The sequence below is a fragment of the Girardinichthys multiradiatus genome, chromosome 5 (assembly GCF_021462225.1).
Source record: "Girardinichthys multiradiatus isolate DD_20200921_A chromosome 5, DD_fGirMul_XY1, whole genome shotgun sequence".
Lineage (NCBI taxonomy): Eukaryota > Metazoa > Chordata > Actinopteri > Cyprinodontiformes > Goodeidae > Girardinichthys > Girardinichthys multiradiatus.
This window is the reverse complement of record NC_061798.1, coordinates 14,921,287-14,937,981: the sequence shown is the minus strand read 5'-3', so window position 1 is coordinate 14,937,981 and position 16,695 is coordinate 14,921,287. Positions and strand designations below refer to the sequence as shown.

Sequence of the window (16,695 nt, the reverse complement as noted above, 5' to 3'; positions counted from 1 at the left end):
AATTGTTACCTTCTGAACCAGAATTGGCAAATATCCGATCAAGTAATTCATTCAACAGTTCGTGTGCTTTTGCTGTTTTTCGCACAGTTTCCGTCAACATCTGCCGTCACTTGCTCTGCTCTCTCCTCTCAGTCTCGGCTCTCTCACACATCACGCGGCACTCGGTCCTATCCTCCCGTTTCAAACTCTTCTCAAAAACTTAACGAGTTTTCAAAAGGAATCGCTTAGAGAGGTTAAATCCAACAGAAATACTTGTTACCGTTAACAAAAAATGTCAAACATGTCAAAAATATTTAGTTAGCTTCGATTTACTTGGCAGGACACAGCAGTGTGTCACAAGGCTCAACCTAAGTAATCAGGTGAACAAAATGTGGTCTGATTCCAGACCCTTTCAAACTGGGAAAAAGGTAGATTTGTCCCTGCTAATAAATCATTAGAGGAACCTAAAATTTTAAAACAATATAAAAACAAAAATGCAAACAGACACAGCGGAGCCATCTGAGGAGCTGTGTCTATAAAGCACAAATAACTGACCTCCTTGTAAAGAAAAGCTAGTTAAACTAGCAAGGAGGATATTTTGCTCTCTAAAAAAACCTTATAGACCCCTAAACAGCTAAGAGTGAGGACTGGAGGAAGCCTTCTTTAGACTGGTAGATGCTATTTCAACTGAAGGGGGTAAGACTAGCTGTTAGGTAGGGTGACCTAGCTTTTATTCTCAGTTAAAAACACATTTATATTCATATCCTTTGTTTAATAAATAAAACAATGTTTTTTTGTCTTGATCTGTATTAATTCACTTTATTTTCAGTATGTAAACATTTCTTTGGAAATGACTGAATAGTTAATCTCGCACCTATTTTTTATGAATGACTAAATGCTAGCCGTAGAAATGTGGACGTCTCACCTCACTGTGAGCTAACTAGCTGTACACTGTAAAGGGTTATGATTTACAGGAATCAAGGAGCTTTCGTAAGTTTGTCTTGTTCTAAGAGATACCAAATTAGAGCCTTTCATCACAAAGCAGGCTTTGTGCTCTCTTGGGAGTTTGTTTCTCATCTGACAAACGCTTTCTCATGTTCATGTTATCTTTGTTACCCATGTTTCTAAGTAACGTAATTATACAGAATAGAAAATTGTAAAGCAAAGTATTTAACACTTTATCATTCTGACATATTTGTATTTTGACTTTATGCAAGCAAGATACATAATTCTTACAGTTGTTTCACAGGTGAGAAAAGTGGCAGACTCTGTCCAAAATCAGTCAATTAGATCCTGGTCTGTCTTTAAGATCTATAGACCTTGAACTTTATCTCACTATACTGACTAAATGCACCACAAAGCAAATGTGAGGATCTAAAGCACAAACAGAGTGGAACCAATAGGTTGGTCCAGATATAATACTACATTGCACACAGTAGCACTTCTATCCGCACTTAGAAACTTCTGCGGAGTGTGTTGCAACTTTCTGGTACTAATACCAGCCGATGATTGAGCTCCCTGTCTCAATGTTAAGGAGTACCTTCAGACAACAAGGCTCTGTTATGTTGTGGCCTGAGACAGAACGACGAGGACAAATCTAGGTCAGATTCTACAAGGTGTTATGGTTATGTTGTTATTCAGAGTACAACGTCAACATTCATCAAAAACTTTGCAGGCTGATCACTATCTGGACGGGCTGAGTACAGTCTGTTCTGAAACAGATTGTTTTTGTTTTCAATTTACTGTAACCACTTAACATGGCTAAACTACAGGAAAATATATTCATATTTACTCCTTTTTTTGCATTTACTTCATATGTTAGAAGAAACAAACAATACTTAGGAACCTTACTCCATAAACATTTCTGTATGTTGATACCCGCTGATAAAAAAACTGGTACAACTTTCCCTCCAAAAGAAAAACATAAAACAGTATTTCAGCCAAACAACATTTCTAAAAGGCTGTTAATCATTTTTTGCTAACCTGTGTTAAATACAACTGACATCAATAAATGCTGACATATTTAAGATTACAGACAATAGATAAAGATTAATGAAGCTAAATAAAAAGTAAAAAGATAAAACTAATAAATCTGTGCAAAAATGTTTCCTTTGCTTTTGCACAGATATGCACAGTGTGGTTTCACACACTGTCAATATTCCCTACTTGGACAGAGAAACCTGTTAGTGATCAGAATCAGCCAATTCTGTTTTGGACTAGCACTGACTGGTCAGTGGCAAACTAAAAGTACAACCTTGTACTCGTCGTCTTCCACTTTATACGGGACCGGGTCGCGGGGGCAGCAGACTCAGCAGAGACACTTAGACGTCCCTCTACCCAGACACCTCCTCCGGGGGGAGCCCAAGGCGTTCCCAGGCCGGCCGAGAGACATAGTCCCTCCAGTGTGTTCTGGGCCGTCCCCTGGGCCTCCTCCCAGTGGAACACCTCCCGAGGAAGGCGTCCAAGGAGGCATCCGGTATAGATGCCCGAGCCACCTCTACTGGCTCCTCTCGATGTGGAGGAGCAGCGGCTCTACTCCGAGCCCCTCCAGGATGGCCGAGCTCCTCACCCAGAGACGAAATCCACTGGTTCCCAAACCAGATTCCCTCCGGCCCTTGGCTGCGCCTAGAAATCCTATCCATAAAAGTTATGAACAGGACCGGTGACAAAGGGCAGCCCTGCTAGAATCCAACATGCACCGGGAACAGGTCCGACTTAGCGCTGGCAATGCGGACCAAACTCCGCTTGTAAAGAGACCGGATGGCCCCTAATAAAGGTCCGCCGATTCCATACTCCTGGAGCAACCCACAAGGCACCATGAGGGACACAGTCGAATGCCTTCTCTACACATGTGGACCGGTTGGGCAAACTCCCATGAACCGTGTAACTTTTTAATCACCTCGGTGACTTCAGCCTGGGTGATGAAAGAGTCCAACCCCGAGTCCCCGGCCTTTGCTTCCACCAGGGAATGCGTAATGGCAGGATTGAGGAGATCCTCAAAGTACACTTTCCACCGCCCGATAATGTCCCCAGTCGAGGTCAGCAGCTTCCCACAGAAACCGCAGACCTTACGGCCGCAGCTACAGGCAGCAGCATCGACAATAGATGTGGAGAACATGCTCCACTCGGACTCTATGTCTCAAAGCTATGTAGTCAAAGCTCGCCCGGAGGTGGGAGTTGAATATATCCCTGGACAAGGCCTCTGCCAGACGTTCCCAGCAGACCCTCACTATGCCCTTTGGCCTGTCAAGTCGGTCTGGCTTTCCTCTCTTCCAGCGGATCCAACTCACCACCAGGTGGTGATCAGTGGACAGCTCATGCCCTCTCTTCACCCGAGTGTCCAAAACATGTGGCCGAAGGTCTTACGACATGACGACAAAGTTGATCATCGACGTCCTGCCTAGGGTGTCCTGGTGCCAAGTGCACTGATGAACACCCTTATGCTTAATTCATGGTGTTCATTATGGACAATCCGTGATTAGCAGAGGTCCAATAACGAAACACCACTCTGATTCAGATCGGGGAGGCCATTCCTCCCAATCATGCCTCTCCAGGTGTCACTGTCATTTCCCACATGGGCATTGAAGTCCCCTAGCAGAACAATGGAGTCCCCGGGAGGGGCATTATCCAGCACCCCCTGACAGGGACACCAAGAAGGCCGGGTGCTCCGCACTACCGCTCGGCCCGCAGGCCGAAACAGTCACAGACCTGTCCCCAACCTGAAGGCGCAGGGATGCGACCCTCTCATCCACTGGGGTAAACCCCAACACGAGACAAGCAAACCCACCCCAGCCTGCCGCCTCTCCCCGTGGGCCACTCCAGAGTAGAAGAGAGTCCAGCCCCTCTTGAGGAGATGGGTTTCAGAGCCCATGCTGTGTGTGGGGGCGAGCTCGACTATTTGTAGTCGATATCTCTTGACCTCCCGCACAAGCTCAGGCTCCTTCCCCCCCAGCGAGGTGACATTCCACACCCCTAGAGCCAGCCTAAGCATCCGGAGATCAGACCGCCAAGGTCTCCACCTTCGTCTGCCGCCCAATCCTCTTTGCACCGGCCCTCATGGTTCCCACAGCAGGTGGTGGGCCCGCTGGGGGATGGCCTCGCATTTCCGTTCTGGCTTGGCCGGGCCGGGTCCCGCAAGGAGCAATCCAGCCACCAGGCGCTATCCGACGAGTCCCGACCCCAGGCCTGGCTCCAGGGTGAGACCCCGGCTCTGCCCTACCAGGCAACATCACGTGCCTCGATTTATGGTCCTCATGAACGTTTCTTGAAAATACAACCTTTTTCCCCCAATCAGCGAAAGCATCATACAAAAGCAGTGGCAGGTCACGCTGATATCAATGCTCTTTAGTGTAGAAGTTGTTATAGAAGGAAGTAGACACAGGTAGTTTCCACAGATGCACAATATACTGAATCCCAATTGTCAACATTATAACAATATGGTTTAATATACTGCAATCCCAAAGCAATGCTTGGATGAAAAATTTGGTTGGATATCATATTTCAACTGCCATTGATTAACACGTTATGCCAATAACATAGCTGGCTAGATGGGTGGTTTCTAATTGGCCTTGATGCCTACAGCAGATGTTTGTTTTAAGTGGCATAGAGGCCTCAGTAAAGAACAAAAAGGCCAACGTCTTAGTCCCAGTATACATATTTTATAAACTATCACAGCAGAAAGGCAGCCAAGTCTACTTTATAGTTAAAATAAATTCAAAATTTAACAAAAACTGACTTTTCCTGAGCTTTTTCCTCTTAAACATTAAGTCAAACACTGCAGTTAAATATTATTTGTGAAATGTTTATCTCTCCTGTTACCGAACGGATTTTACTGTATTAGTCGGTCTTCAGTGAAAGAGAGTGTGTTCTGGAGCTTAGGGCTGTTTGTGAGAAATCATTATTCTATGTTACTAAAGATAAGTTACTGTTGCGATCTGAAAAGCAGATACAATCTTGAACCGGTACATTTCGCCTTTCAAAAACCAGCAAAAGCTTTATTCTTCCACTATCAGAACCTCTTCATCTGGTGGCGGAGCTTTAAGAGTTTCTGAGGAGAAATCGTCAGAAGACTTTATACTTTGGCTTTATTTGTCCCAATGGGGAAATTCCTTGACACAGCCCCGCTTCACAAGCAAACCTTACAAAAGGCAGAATTAGCCAGCTAGTGGTTATAGAGTACGATCATTAATGTTACTCTAATCTTGTCCTGAGAACACCTGCATCCTTATATTAACATGGATGCTGCTTTGACACATGATGCTGTCCTCAGTGATGTAATACCAATGACATGCTGATGTGGCAACAGCACTCATGTAATGTTGAAGCTAACCAGTTTGAATTGAAGTTTCTCATGTCGCCACTGCAACACAACTCAGCTTTAACTGCAAGTGAACACAATTCACCATGACCACCTCAAGGAGTTAACACTGTATTAATGAACACTGTGAAATGTATTTAAAAACTGGACTAAAGAAGTGCAAAACAAATATCTTGCATAGTGGGCTTATTGGCTCATCATTGGAGCAAAGTAAAAACTGCAACGCAGCATGTTTTTGGGTTGTAAATACTTACACATACGCATAGGTCAGTAGATATAGATTACCGACACATCAATACGTTTTGTTAGAAAGAAACCTTAGTCTGAGCTCTCCCATAAACAGGGGAGGTTGTAGCGTTTTATTGACTGCTTAGGACAGCTTGGACACAAAAACTAAAGTCAAAGAGTGTTTCACAAAGTAAATGCCTTGTCAGAGCAGTGAGGTATGACACACACCTTTTGCAAAAGTACATAATACTCATTGTAACACAAAGCTGATGTTTACTTCACTGTTGGCATTTGAGTTGGGATAATAAACAATGGGGTACCGCCATAGAAAACAAGTCCATTCCTGCTGAAAAGATAGATAACCTCAAATAAACAAACAGCATATACATCAGATAAAACCAGTAGCTGCCATTTCAGCTTCTCCTATTTTGGTCCAATTTGACAAAGCCACAATAGCAGCGTACCAAACCAAGGAACAAAAGGGAGGAAGTAGATGAGCTAAGCAGAAGCAGCGGTTGAGTCACAGCAGGAATGTCAGTCGGATGAAAAGCCTGAGCAGCAAATAGGTTTTACATGCTCAGAGCCAGGGCTTGTTGCATCTTGTCTCAGTATGAGGTGTGCTCAACCCAGTTTTTTGTTTTTATGCAATCAAACCAACACCTGTAACAGTAAGACAGAACGACGTGTTATTCTGAGAATACTTAGGTTTTCTTTTTTTTTTATCAGAAACCCAATACAGCAGTTGAAGCTAAATTAATATTTTCAAAGCTTTGAATCCTCTTTTGTTGAAACTTTCTAATTGCATTCCAATGTACAGTGTTTTGCAAAAGTACTAATTCACTTTATTAAAAGCCAAGTTAAAGAGGAGTTTTTAAAAGAGATTTATAATCATTCAAGGTGTTGGCCATCTTTACAGTGAGTGGGATAGTCAATAATTTGAAGAACCATCACTGCAATTACATCTACAAGTTTTTTGGGGTATGTCTCTGCTAATCATGACTGGTTCCTCTGGTCGTAAAGGGACTGTCACCCAGCAGTGTCTACACCACGTTCAAGACAATCCAGTCTTTTATGTGTCGTACCATACTTGAGCAGGGGCATTCCTGTCTAGCTTCAAGAATCTCTTAAAGATCAAGCTCTTCAGGGAGCCTCTCCTACCCTTAGCACCTACCTGTACTTCCCTCCCTAACTCCTTGCTCCCAGTAACTCAGATTTTAATAAACAACAACGTAAGTTATCATAACTATGCAGACACACAGCTATATGTTACAATGTCACCAGGTGACTATGAACCCATTCAAGTGCTGGGTAAATGCTTAGAAGAAATCAATGCATGGATGGACCTAAATTTTCTTCAGCTGAATCAAAACAAAACTGAAGTAATAATCTTTGGACCAAAGGAAGAGCGTTTAAAAGTTAGCACACAGCTTCAGTTAATACAGGTAGAAACCACCAGTCAGGCTCGAAACCTGGGTGTAGTGATGGACTCAGACCTGAACCTTCAGAGGAACATAAAGGTAGTAACAAGGTCGGTTTTCTATCACCTAAAGAACATCTCCAGGATTAAAGGACTAATGTCTCAGCAAGACCTTGAAAAACTAATTCATGCGTTCATCTTTAGTAGAATTGATTACTGCAACGGTGTCTTCACAGGTCTGCCTAAAAAGTCGATCAGACAGCTGCAGTTGATCCAGAACGCTGCTGCCCGCGTCCTCACTAGAACTAGGAAAGTGGAGCACATCACCCTGGTTCTAAAGTCCTTACACTGACTCCCTGTAGCTCAGAGAATAGAGTTTAAAATACTTCTGTTAGTCTATAAATCACTGAATGGCTTAGCACCAAAATACATTACAGACTTGTTGTCAGTGTATCAACCACCCGGACCTCTCGGGTTTTCTGGCTCAAATCTACTCTGCATACCCAAAACCAGAAATAAACATGGAGAAGCAGCTTTTAGTTCTTATGCTCCACTAATCTGGAATAAACTGCCAGAAAACTGTAAAAGCGCCAAAACCTTATGTTGCTTTAAATCAAGATTAAAAACGTATTTGTTTAGAGTGGCCTTTGACTGTGCCATTTAGGCATGATTAGTTGCGTTTTCTGTCCAATTTTCCTTTCATTTTCTTGTCCATCATTCTATTCTCTTTATTTTATTTTATTTTTTTAAATGACCTCTGTTGTTTGATTTTATCATTTGATTTGTTTTTCTGTGTCTGTATCTGTGTTTATTTGCTTTGTGATTGTATTGTAATTGTATGTACAGTGCTTTGAGTGTCTCGTTGCTGAAAGGCGCTATATAAATAAACTTACCTTACCTTACCTATATTTTTTATTTGATGGTATTTTATTTTGGGTGCTGGGGGACTAACGAGGTGGTTCACACTTGGTACAGGTCATTGCTGGATGCAATGATGCGTGTATCAAGCATGTATGTTCTTACTCTCGTGACAATCATTTCATTAGTCCAAATGGTTGTTTCATTAATAAAACTTACCTATAAAGTGCAGAGAGAACAAGGAGAGATTAAAAAAAGGGCCATTCTATGCTTACAATAGCAATAACCAGTCAGCCCATGTTATGGAGATGACAAAACTTGTATCTCAGTTACACAAACGGGGCCTTGAATTACAAGACACATTGTACCCAACAACCAATTCTGGAAAGTTTGACTAAATGTCTCATCTAATGCTATATTCTAGAAAGCAAGGTTTCATCTGCTCATCCTCAAACATCTCTAGGCACAACATGAACATCCAGACACCATGTTTGTCACCCCTTCGCCTCAAATGTCTACTTGAGAGTAGAGTGCCGTCAGGCCACATACAAACCATTATTTTTTCCCTTCCTGTCAACTGACCTATTACTCATCCGTTTTCAGTTTTCACATCGCCTGATAGACCTTCAACATCTTAAAACTTATTTTCCTCTTTCGTTTTAAAAATGTTGAATATCAGTTAAAATGTGCACTTAGAAGAAGCTATGGATGAAACTGTTTCCCTTTTTTCATACTTTTATCAATAGCCAACAATTAATATATTAATTTTTTCAGCCCTGAGTCAATGCACACCCTTTCTCTTCGATTATGTCCTGTGAAGCCATTTGCTCTACTACAGATTTATGTTATTTTATGCTTTTATTATTTTTAAACGTTTCAGTTCATTAAACTAATTGAATATCAGGCAAAAATAACCTGAGTTAAAACAAAATGCAGTTTGAAAAGGGAATAAAGTCTTTCCAAACCATTATGCCTAATAATTGGTTCTAATTAACACTTAGTCTTGGAGGAACTTTGTCCCATTGTTCTTGGAAGATGTTTTTAATTAACAATTGTTTTCTCTTTTTTGAGAGGTGGATTTGCCGATAAACTTCTGATTATTGTCTCGTTCCATTATACAAGTGTTACAAAGATCTTGGAAGATCACAAAGATGTTTTTTGCCAAATATGAGATGAGTCAATGTGGTTGCTTTGTTTTTGACCTCCTGGATGAGTTGTTGATGTGGACTTGAAGTAATGATAGTAGGGTGGCAACTCCTGGAAAGGTTCACCACTGTTCCATGTTTGTGGATAATGGTTCTCACTGAGGCTCGTTCGAGTCTCAAAGCCTTAGTATGAAAAAAATAATGAATGAAAGCTTTATTTAAGTGTCATGCACCCTATGTGCCCAGCCCATACAGGCTTATATGACACTGTTAACAATAGAAGTAGCCATACATCAACAGTCCAGACTGTAACAAGAAGTGTAAGAGATGGTGAGGTTGATAAAATGGAGGATATTTCAAATATTGAAGTGGCGGCAAGAGGGTCGAAGAAGAAGAGGAGCAATTAATTCCCCCCCCAAAAAAAGCATTATCAATCATAGGACATCAAGGCAGAGGACCTTGTCCCTATCACAACAACAACGGCTCAAACAGAGTTAAAGCTGCCGAGCTCAATAGATGGTTGTGAATGCAGTGCTTCGGGTACAGGCTGAACCTGGCAATCGGTAAGTGTGCACATCTTAATGGGGTTATCTTTGGGGGGGTGACTGGTTGTTATCGTCCATTTTTCGTTATCGAGGTGAACTGCTCAATACATTAAGATATTGATTTTAGGCCATATGGCCCAGCCCTACTTTCCAGACTGTTTGATCTCAGTTTCTCATCCGTTTGTGAATTTGTCTAGATCAGGGCTCGATGTGTAGTTTTTGAAGGTCTATTAGCCTACATCATGTTGTTAGACCGGTTCAATTTGAGTGATTTCTTGATTCTACATGTCTGACAGCAATCAGGTCTGAGTGTGGCATGTGAAACTAAACTAAACTTTTCGAAAATGTACATGCATTTTCAATAAATTAGAATATGCATTCTGATGAGGATTGTTTTTTCAGATTAAAAGTACCTTTTGAAAATAACCACTAAGCAGAATTAAACAATGCTATCATTAAGAACACATTTCTGTATTACAAATGTATTTTTTGGGGGGCCTGATGTAATATTCTAATCCTAAATGTTGCGTTTTCATTAGCTGTAAGTGGAAAATCATCATAATTAACAAAAACAAAGCCTTGAAAACACCAGTGTGTAATTCATCTATATAATGTGTTTCACTTTTAATTACTAAACCTAACCCTATTTTCTAATTTGTTGCATGAGACTGTAGTTAATTCATGATTTAACAAGGGGGGCATTTACCTTTCACATAGAGCCAGGATAGTTTGGATGGCTTTTCCCCTCAAAAATAAGTTAAGCTTAATGTTCTAAAACATTTAGGTGTGACAAAAAAAAAGCAAAAAACAGAAGCAATCTGTCGGCAAATGCATGTTTTACAGCACTATAAATGGTATACCGTCTCTGTATTTGTCATTACACTTTTCCTCTTACAGATTTAGAGTTTTTTATTTGTGGAGTAAAGTGAAACGGATGGAAAACTGGCTTGTTGGATGGCAGCATCAGCAACAGACACACAGCGACTGTACTTCTCACAGTGGAGCATTTATACAAGGCTGATCTCACGCAGGAAGGCATCTGGACACAACCCCATGCTATGACCCTCAGATCAGTCCACTCATAGCACAGTTATACTGAAAAAACTCAAAGTCCCTTAGAGACAAATAAGTACAACTAGTGTAGTGTTAACTTTGAAAGGAAGGACGTTACACAAGGGCTGCCAAAAAAATAGAGAAGTTTCAGCTTGGTGCAATAAACAAAATTAACTCTTTGAGGTTAACCAAAACGGGCAAGTCAAAGGTGATAGTGATATGAGCAGAGGACAGTCAGTTTTGAGGACAACTGTAGAAAAACTTCCCAAGTAGTACCACAAAAATAACTCGCAAGAACACCTCATCAACATAAACATAGCTCGGTTTCACTGTGTTTAATAAAAAAATACAACCAAAATATACACCATGATCTAACTGCTTTTATTTAAAACCGAAAAACAGCAATTACGTTTAGTGCTTCAAAAACAAAAACACATTATTTTAATTAAAATAATGCTATCTACAAAATCTTGGGTGTTTTTTCATATTGACTTGATTATAAATATGTAAGAAAACATCCACTGAAGTCAGTAGTTCGTTTTCAAGTAACCTTTCTTCTTCTGCAGGACATTAGAGTGTTTTGCCATTCTGCTCTTTATAGAGTCCCACATGCCCAACAAGGTGGTATCAACTGGTTAATTAGTCTGGCCTTCTGCTGGTTAACAGGCTTACCAGCTGTAGTTCTGAATCAGTGTTACAGTAATCATAGCAATTTTCCACTGAAAGAACTCTAGCGATGGTTCGAAAGTATGGACGCTGTTGTGGTCAGGAGGGCGGTCTGGATTCTCTGGACTTCCCTGTTTTATGGAGGTCATGATGTGTGACGGTGAGTGTTTATTTTACTTTGCACATGATGCTGGCTGCTGCAGGTGGGCTTTCAACCACACCATCAAAACACAACAGGTTTTGTGCCGAGTGTAGCCGTGAGTGGCTGGAACCATGAACAGAAAAAAGGCATATGTCCATTAATAGAGCCAAACCTATGCCGTGGGGGTTAAACACTTTACTTCTCAGATAAGACATCTTTTTCTCTAGATTTACACAAGAAGTAGGACTTTCTACGCGATTATTAAAGATTTGAGGAAGAGGCTTTCTATGTCAAGTAGGGATACCCCAGACCTGGAAAAACTGTATAGACAATCAGAACCAGTGTTTTTCTAAAGTCAACTAGTGTTGACAAGCACTTAATTTGTTGAGCAATAATTTTTAAAACTAAGATAGGGGCAAAAAAAGTGACTCAAGGCTTAACCAAGGGAAGTATTATTGACACATCACTAATGACAGTTTTATAGATAGTGTGACTGAGTGAGAAAGATACTGATGTCTGACTAAAAAAAAAAAAAAAATCAGCTGGCATAGAAAATCAGCAATAATGATGACAAGACAGCAAAAAATCCCGTTCTCTACTTTCCACGGTCATGTGGCTCAATCTTGTGCCTTCTGGAGCAAAGCCAAGTTCAAAGTTCAATGTATATTTAACAGAAGAGATGGAGAACTAACAGAGAGTTAGGAAAACAGAGAGAAGGAAAACATTTTAAAAGGGTGCAGGGTAGGCTGGGCAAATGATCCCTATTATAAAACGCTCACAAGGGCCAAAAGATTTGATATGGCTCCATTTGAGTATATCTAAACAAAATAAAAGCCCTTTCCTCTCCATTTAGAGTGGAAGTACTGAATATTAGAGCAGACAGAGATGACAAGCTGATGGGAAACATAAATGGTTTGTCAAATAATAAACAGGAAGGCTTCACCAGCTTGTATAGTCATGTGTCGGTCACATGAGGTCATATAAAGTAAGAAAGAAGAGGAAGGGAATTAAAAAAACCAAAAAGACTTAACCTTTCACAAACCTTTTTCTGCACAGTTCTCGTTAACCATCATTTCCAATCACCTTTGCTGCAATAACCGCAATGTTGTTTACTAGACTTTGCAAGTTTAAAGAGAAATCGCTCGTTTCACCTGAATGGTTAATTGATGATCCCTAACAAAAGGCATTCTGATTAGAAATGCAGTCAGAAATAACAACCTATTATGCATTCTTTGGTTTAATTAATCTACAACAAGCATCACAGCTCAATACATTAAAGCCTGTACAGGAGAAGGCTTCCTGGACCTGCAAGGTCACAATCAGAGTTGAGATCCTCACTAAAAGTACATTTTATCAGCACTAACAGACAGACTGCTGCAGCAAGAGCGTCATGCAAACTGTGACTAACATGCTGAAGAAAGACACCTGTCCTCTGCTTCAGGATGAAAGTCCTGGCAGGAGTACAGTTACTATGACTCACACTCTCAAACAAACCTACACTCAACTGGAGAATTCAGGCACACTGGCTCCTTATGTCCACAGTTTGACAAGAAATGTGGGAAATGAACAACCAGCTCAATCTGAGAAAAAAAAATCTTGTGTGATTACTTATGTATTTAAGGACCATACCACAAACCACACTGGGAAACACAATTAACAAACAAGAAGACGTGCCACCCATCGCTACTCACCATTTGCTGCCGTGCTGCATTTATTTCTTACCTATAAACAAATCAATCTATAGTAGCATTGCACCAATCAGGCTTTTAGTGGCCAATACAGATTCCTGGTTTTCTTAGAGTCTGTTCTGCCAATTCCGATTAAGACCATCTGAGATTTTTTGTTTTTCTGAAGACTACAAATAATAAAATAGAAGAAAAGAAAGTGCAGCATGTTCTTAGATGGAGGGAGTTTGACGCTAGCAAATAAATGAAAGAAATACACGACTAGTCATTTACAAGCGAAAGCTTGAGTCTCTTTAGCTGATTTTTATTCAAAGTTTATCAAAGTACACGGTGCTAAATGATCCGCTTACAGACCAAGTATTGTGGATATTCCTAGTTTAAAATAAAAGAGGGGAAAAATAAGATTTGTCCGTGTTTGACCTGCCAATTTATTGGTTAGAGTTGATAAGTGCAAAATGTGCAGATTTTGCTATCTGGCTAATTCATCCGTGTCTCAAAAAAAAAAGCTATCTAAACCAACCTGTCACTATGTAAAAAGGTAATTGACATGCAAACTTAAAAACTTTTTGTGTCACCCTTGGTGGTAACAGCTGCCATCAAGCATAAGAGATATCCGTCAGTGTGGAGGAGTTTTAGCCCACTCTTCTTTGCAGCATTGTTTTAATTCAGCCACACTAGAAGGTTTGTAGCATGAACAGCCTATTTGCGGCCATATTACAACATCTTAATATGATTTATTTTCTGACTTTAACTAAGCCACCCTAAATCCTTCTTTGTGTTTTGGAACCAATCAGAGAGGGACTTGCTTGTGTGCCCTGGATCACTGTTCTGCTGAATGTAGTAAGTGTGTTTAATCTTAACTGATGGCTGAATATTTTTCTACAGGCTTTCCTGTGAGAGAGCAGAATTCATTGTTAAATCGATTGCAGTTCGTTGTCTAGATCATGAATCGCCAAACCAGGCCAAGACCATCACACTTTCACCACTAGTTTGACTGTTGGCATTATATTCACTTTCTGTATGCTTTTCCCAAAGAAAAGCCGACGGGTTAGGGTTACCAATGATGGATATCAATGATGGTTTCTCATTTGTTCTTGGATTTCTTTAGATCGAGGTATCATTTCTTGCGTTTTGAAATCTTTTAGCCTAGCTCATATTGCCCACATGTTATATTTAAGTGATTTCTTAACTGACAGGTCTGACAGTAATCAGGCCAGGTTAATGTGGCTAATCCCAGTTATTTCATGCAACTACTTTTTCCACAAAGGTTTCGTTTGCAAAGCTAGTTCCCTTAATAAACAAAATCTGAACCTGAAAACCTGCTCATTGTATTTACTCGGGAACGTGTTGTCTGATATTAAAATTTGCTTGACAATCTGAAACAGTGAGATCTGACGTAAAAAATGCTAAAAGAGAAGAAAACTGCAACGGGACAAATAGTACAGAATTGTATTGACAGATTGACAGTTTTCACTGTTAAGGTATGAGCCGATCAGAATATATACCGTAGAAACAACAAATCTAGAGAAAAGGTTCAGATAATTGAACATGAAAACGTCTGGGCTATGATCACTGCAATACCTTTAGCATTGTAAATAATGACATACTAAAATGGCAAACAACGTAAAGAATACTATATTCTTGTACATTTCCCTCCACTGTTGCGGCAGATGACTCTTGACAGGCCGTGGTCTCTTTCAAACATATCTGCTGATTTTAGGCTGAGTGGGAAAATACCAAAGTTCAAACAAAACCTTATCTTCTATCTTTAGAGGAATTAGGAGAAGCAGATCAGCTTACAGTACGTCACCAGCTCAAAACTGCTCCTGACTGTCCAAACCTCAGCGGTCCTACACATAACAACCAGTTAAACAATAATAAGCAACGAGTGAAAATACTTCACACCCAGAAGTGTGGCAGCTTTACTTGACCCACTTCATCATCATCCACTGACAGACGGGAGCAAAGACATGTGTCCCGGGTTAAAAGCTAAATAAATTGAAAGTATTACCACCCAGTATGGAATAGAGTTGGTTGGCGTCAGCAGATGATATCTGAAGGCTAACGTAACTGACACCTTACTGTGTCCTTTTCCTGGTGGACTGCGGTGAGACGTCCCGGTTTAAGAAAGCCGACCAGGGCTGGCTAACAGCAAGTTAAACTGAAGTCCGCTCCTGTTAGTGTTAGCTAACCCGCCACTTAGCATGGAAGGCGAAGTTAACAGCGGTAATAACTTCACTCACATCGCTTTGCTCTTGTTTGCTGTTGAACAAGTTGAACCGCTGGAGTCGCGCTTTCATTCCATCCGCCATAAATGTCCCGAAAATTAGACCTCAGCGCTAATTTGTCCGTAGCGCGTTTCTTGTCGTGTGTTGAACTTCAATACAATTTCTATAGAAAGTTCATTTTGCTCTCTAAAGAACCCAAGGAGGATCGTGCGGTTTATCCTGAAAGTGGTGAACACGAGCCAGCGCTCACATCCGGTTTCAACCTTTCAAAATAATGCCTACAATGAAAACTGAAGCGCCACCGCTTTTATTTTGACGGCTTACCAAGTATCTTCCGGCTGTTTTCTAGCTTAACTCTTGGTAACCTGACCCTGTTCTGTCTTCCAATGTGTTTTGGGGATGGGTTGGGACACGGTTCCCCTCCGCAGTACTCAAAACTTTAGGCGGTAGATGTGTTTCCCCGGGTGGTTGGTACTGTTACCGTTACCTCATGAGGATTACACCAGTTTTCCTCGTCGGTATGCGGGAATATAAACATTATTTCCTGCAAGCAGACAGAACAGTCCCAATCGGAAATCTAATAAACTAGTCCTGAGGACCCAATCTGAATTAATGTCCCAGTGGAGCGCCATGACAAAAATGTAGTTCAGATGAGAAGAAACACTCACTCACTCTTACATTTTTTTTCTATACTTCTAACTGCTTTTCTAAATCATGATCCCTTCATTAAAAAGAAACAAAAGAAAGTCATCTGGTATTAAAAATGTATGAATTTAACATATAAAAGTCATTAGTACATTTGGTACATACACTAAATCTACAGTAAAATACAATTTTGGTTTATATGAAATATTGTTAAAACCAGATATTTACAAACACTGTCTAAAAAGACATCTAATATTTATTTTCACCATCAGGCTAAACTTTTCTTGTTTTAGTTAAATAAGGATAAACCAAAATTTGTTGTATTTGCTTAATGTCAGAATAAAGAGGGAATCTTTTTTATTACATTCATTAAACTCAGATGTCTACATACATCTGCTTAGTCTTTGGTAGAATTACCTTTAAAGCAACTGACTTAGGTCAAACATTTTCTCGCAGTAGTTTGCTGGAATTTTGGCCCATTTATACGAGTGTAGACAGGTTTGTAGGTCACCTTGTTTACACAAACCTTTTCTGCTCTGCCCAACAAACGTCCTATGGAACTCAGATCAGCGTTTTGTGATGGCCACTCAAGAACATTGACCTTGTTGTTCTTCAGCCACTGTGTAACTAATGTGTCATCGTCCATTTGGAAGACCCATTTGTACCTAGGCTTCTGCTTCATGGCTGATATTTTGAGATGTTGCTTTAATATTTCCACCTAATGTTCCTTCCTCATAATTTTGTGAAGTTATCAGTCACATCTGCATCAAAATGTCCCCACAGCATA

The 16,695-nt window shown here is 40.5% G+C and overlaps 1 protein-coding gene across 5 annotated transcripts in view; it reads right to left on the bottom strand.

Moving 5' to 3' along the window:
• The window catches only part of tbc1d1 (TBC1 (tre-2/USP6, BUB2, cdc16) domain family, member 1), a 72,066-nt gene that overhangs the window by 43,111 nt on the left and 12,260 nt on the right, over window positions 1-16,695 (bottom strand). The window contains exon 1 of one of the 5 annotated variants that reach the window (XM_047365507.1): window positions 15,279-15,496. The exons of the other annotated variants lie outside the window; for them this stretch is intronic. Coding sequence (XP_047221463.1) covers window positions 15,279-15,347 — 69 coding nt within the window. The 5' untranslated portion in view covers window positions 15,348-15,496. Of the gene's footprint in view, window positions 1-15,278; window positions 15,497-16,695 lie in introns of those variants that run through there. 5 annotated transcript variants of the gene reach the window in all.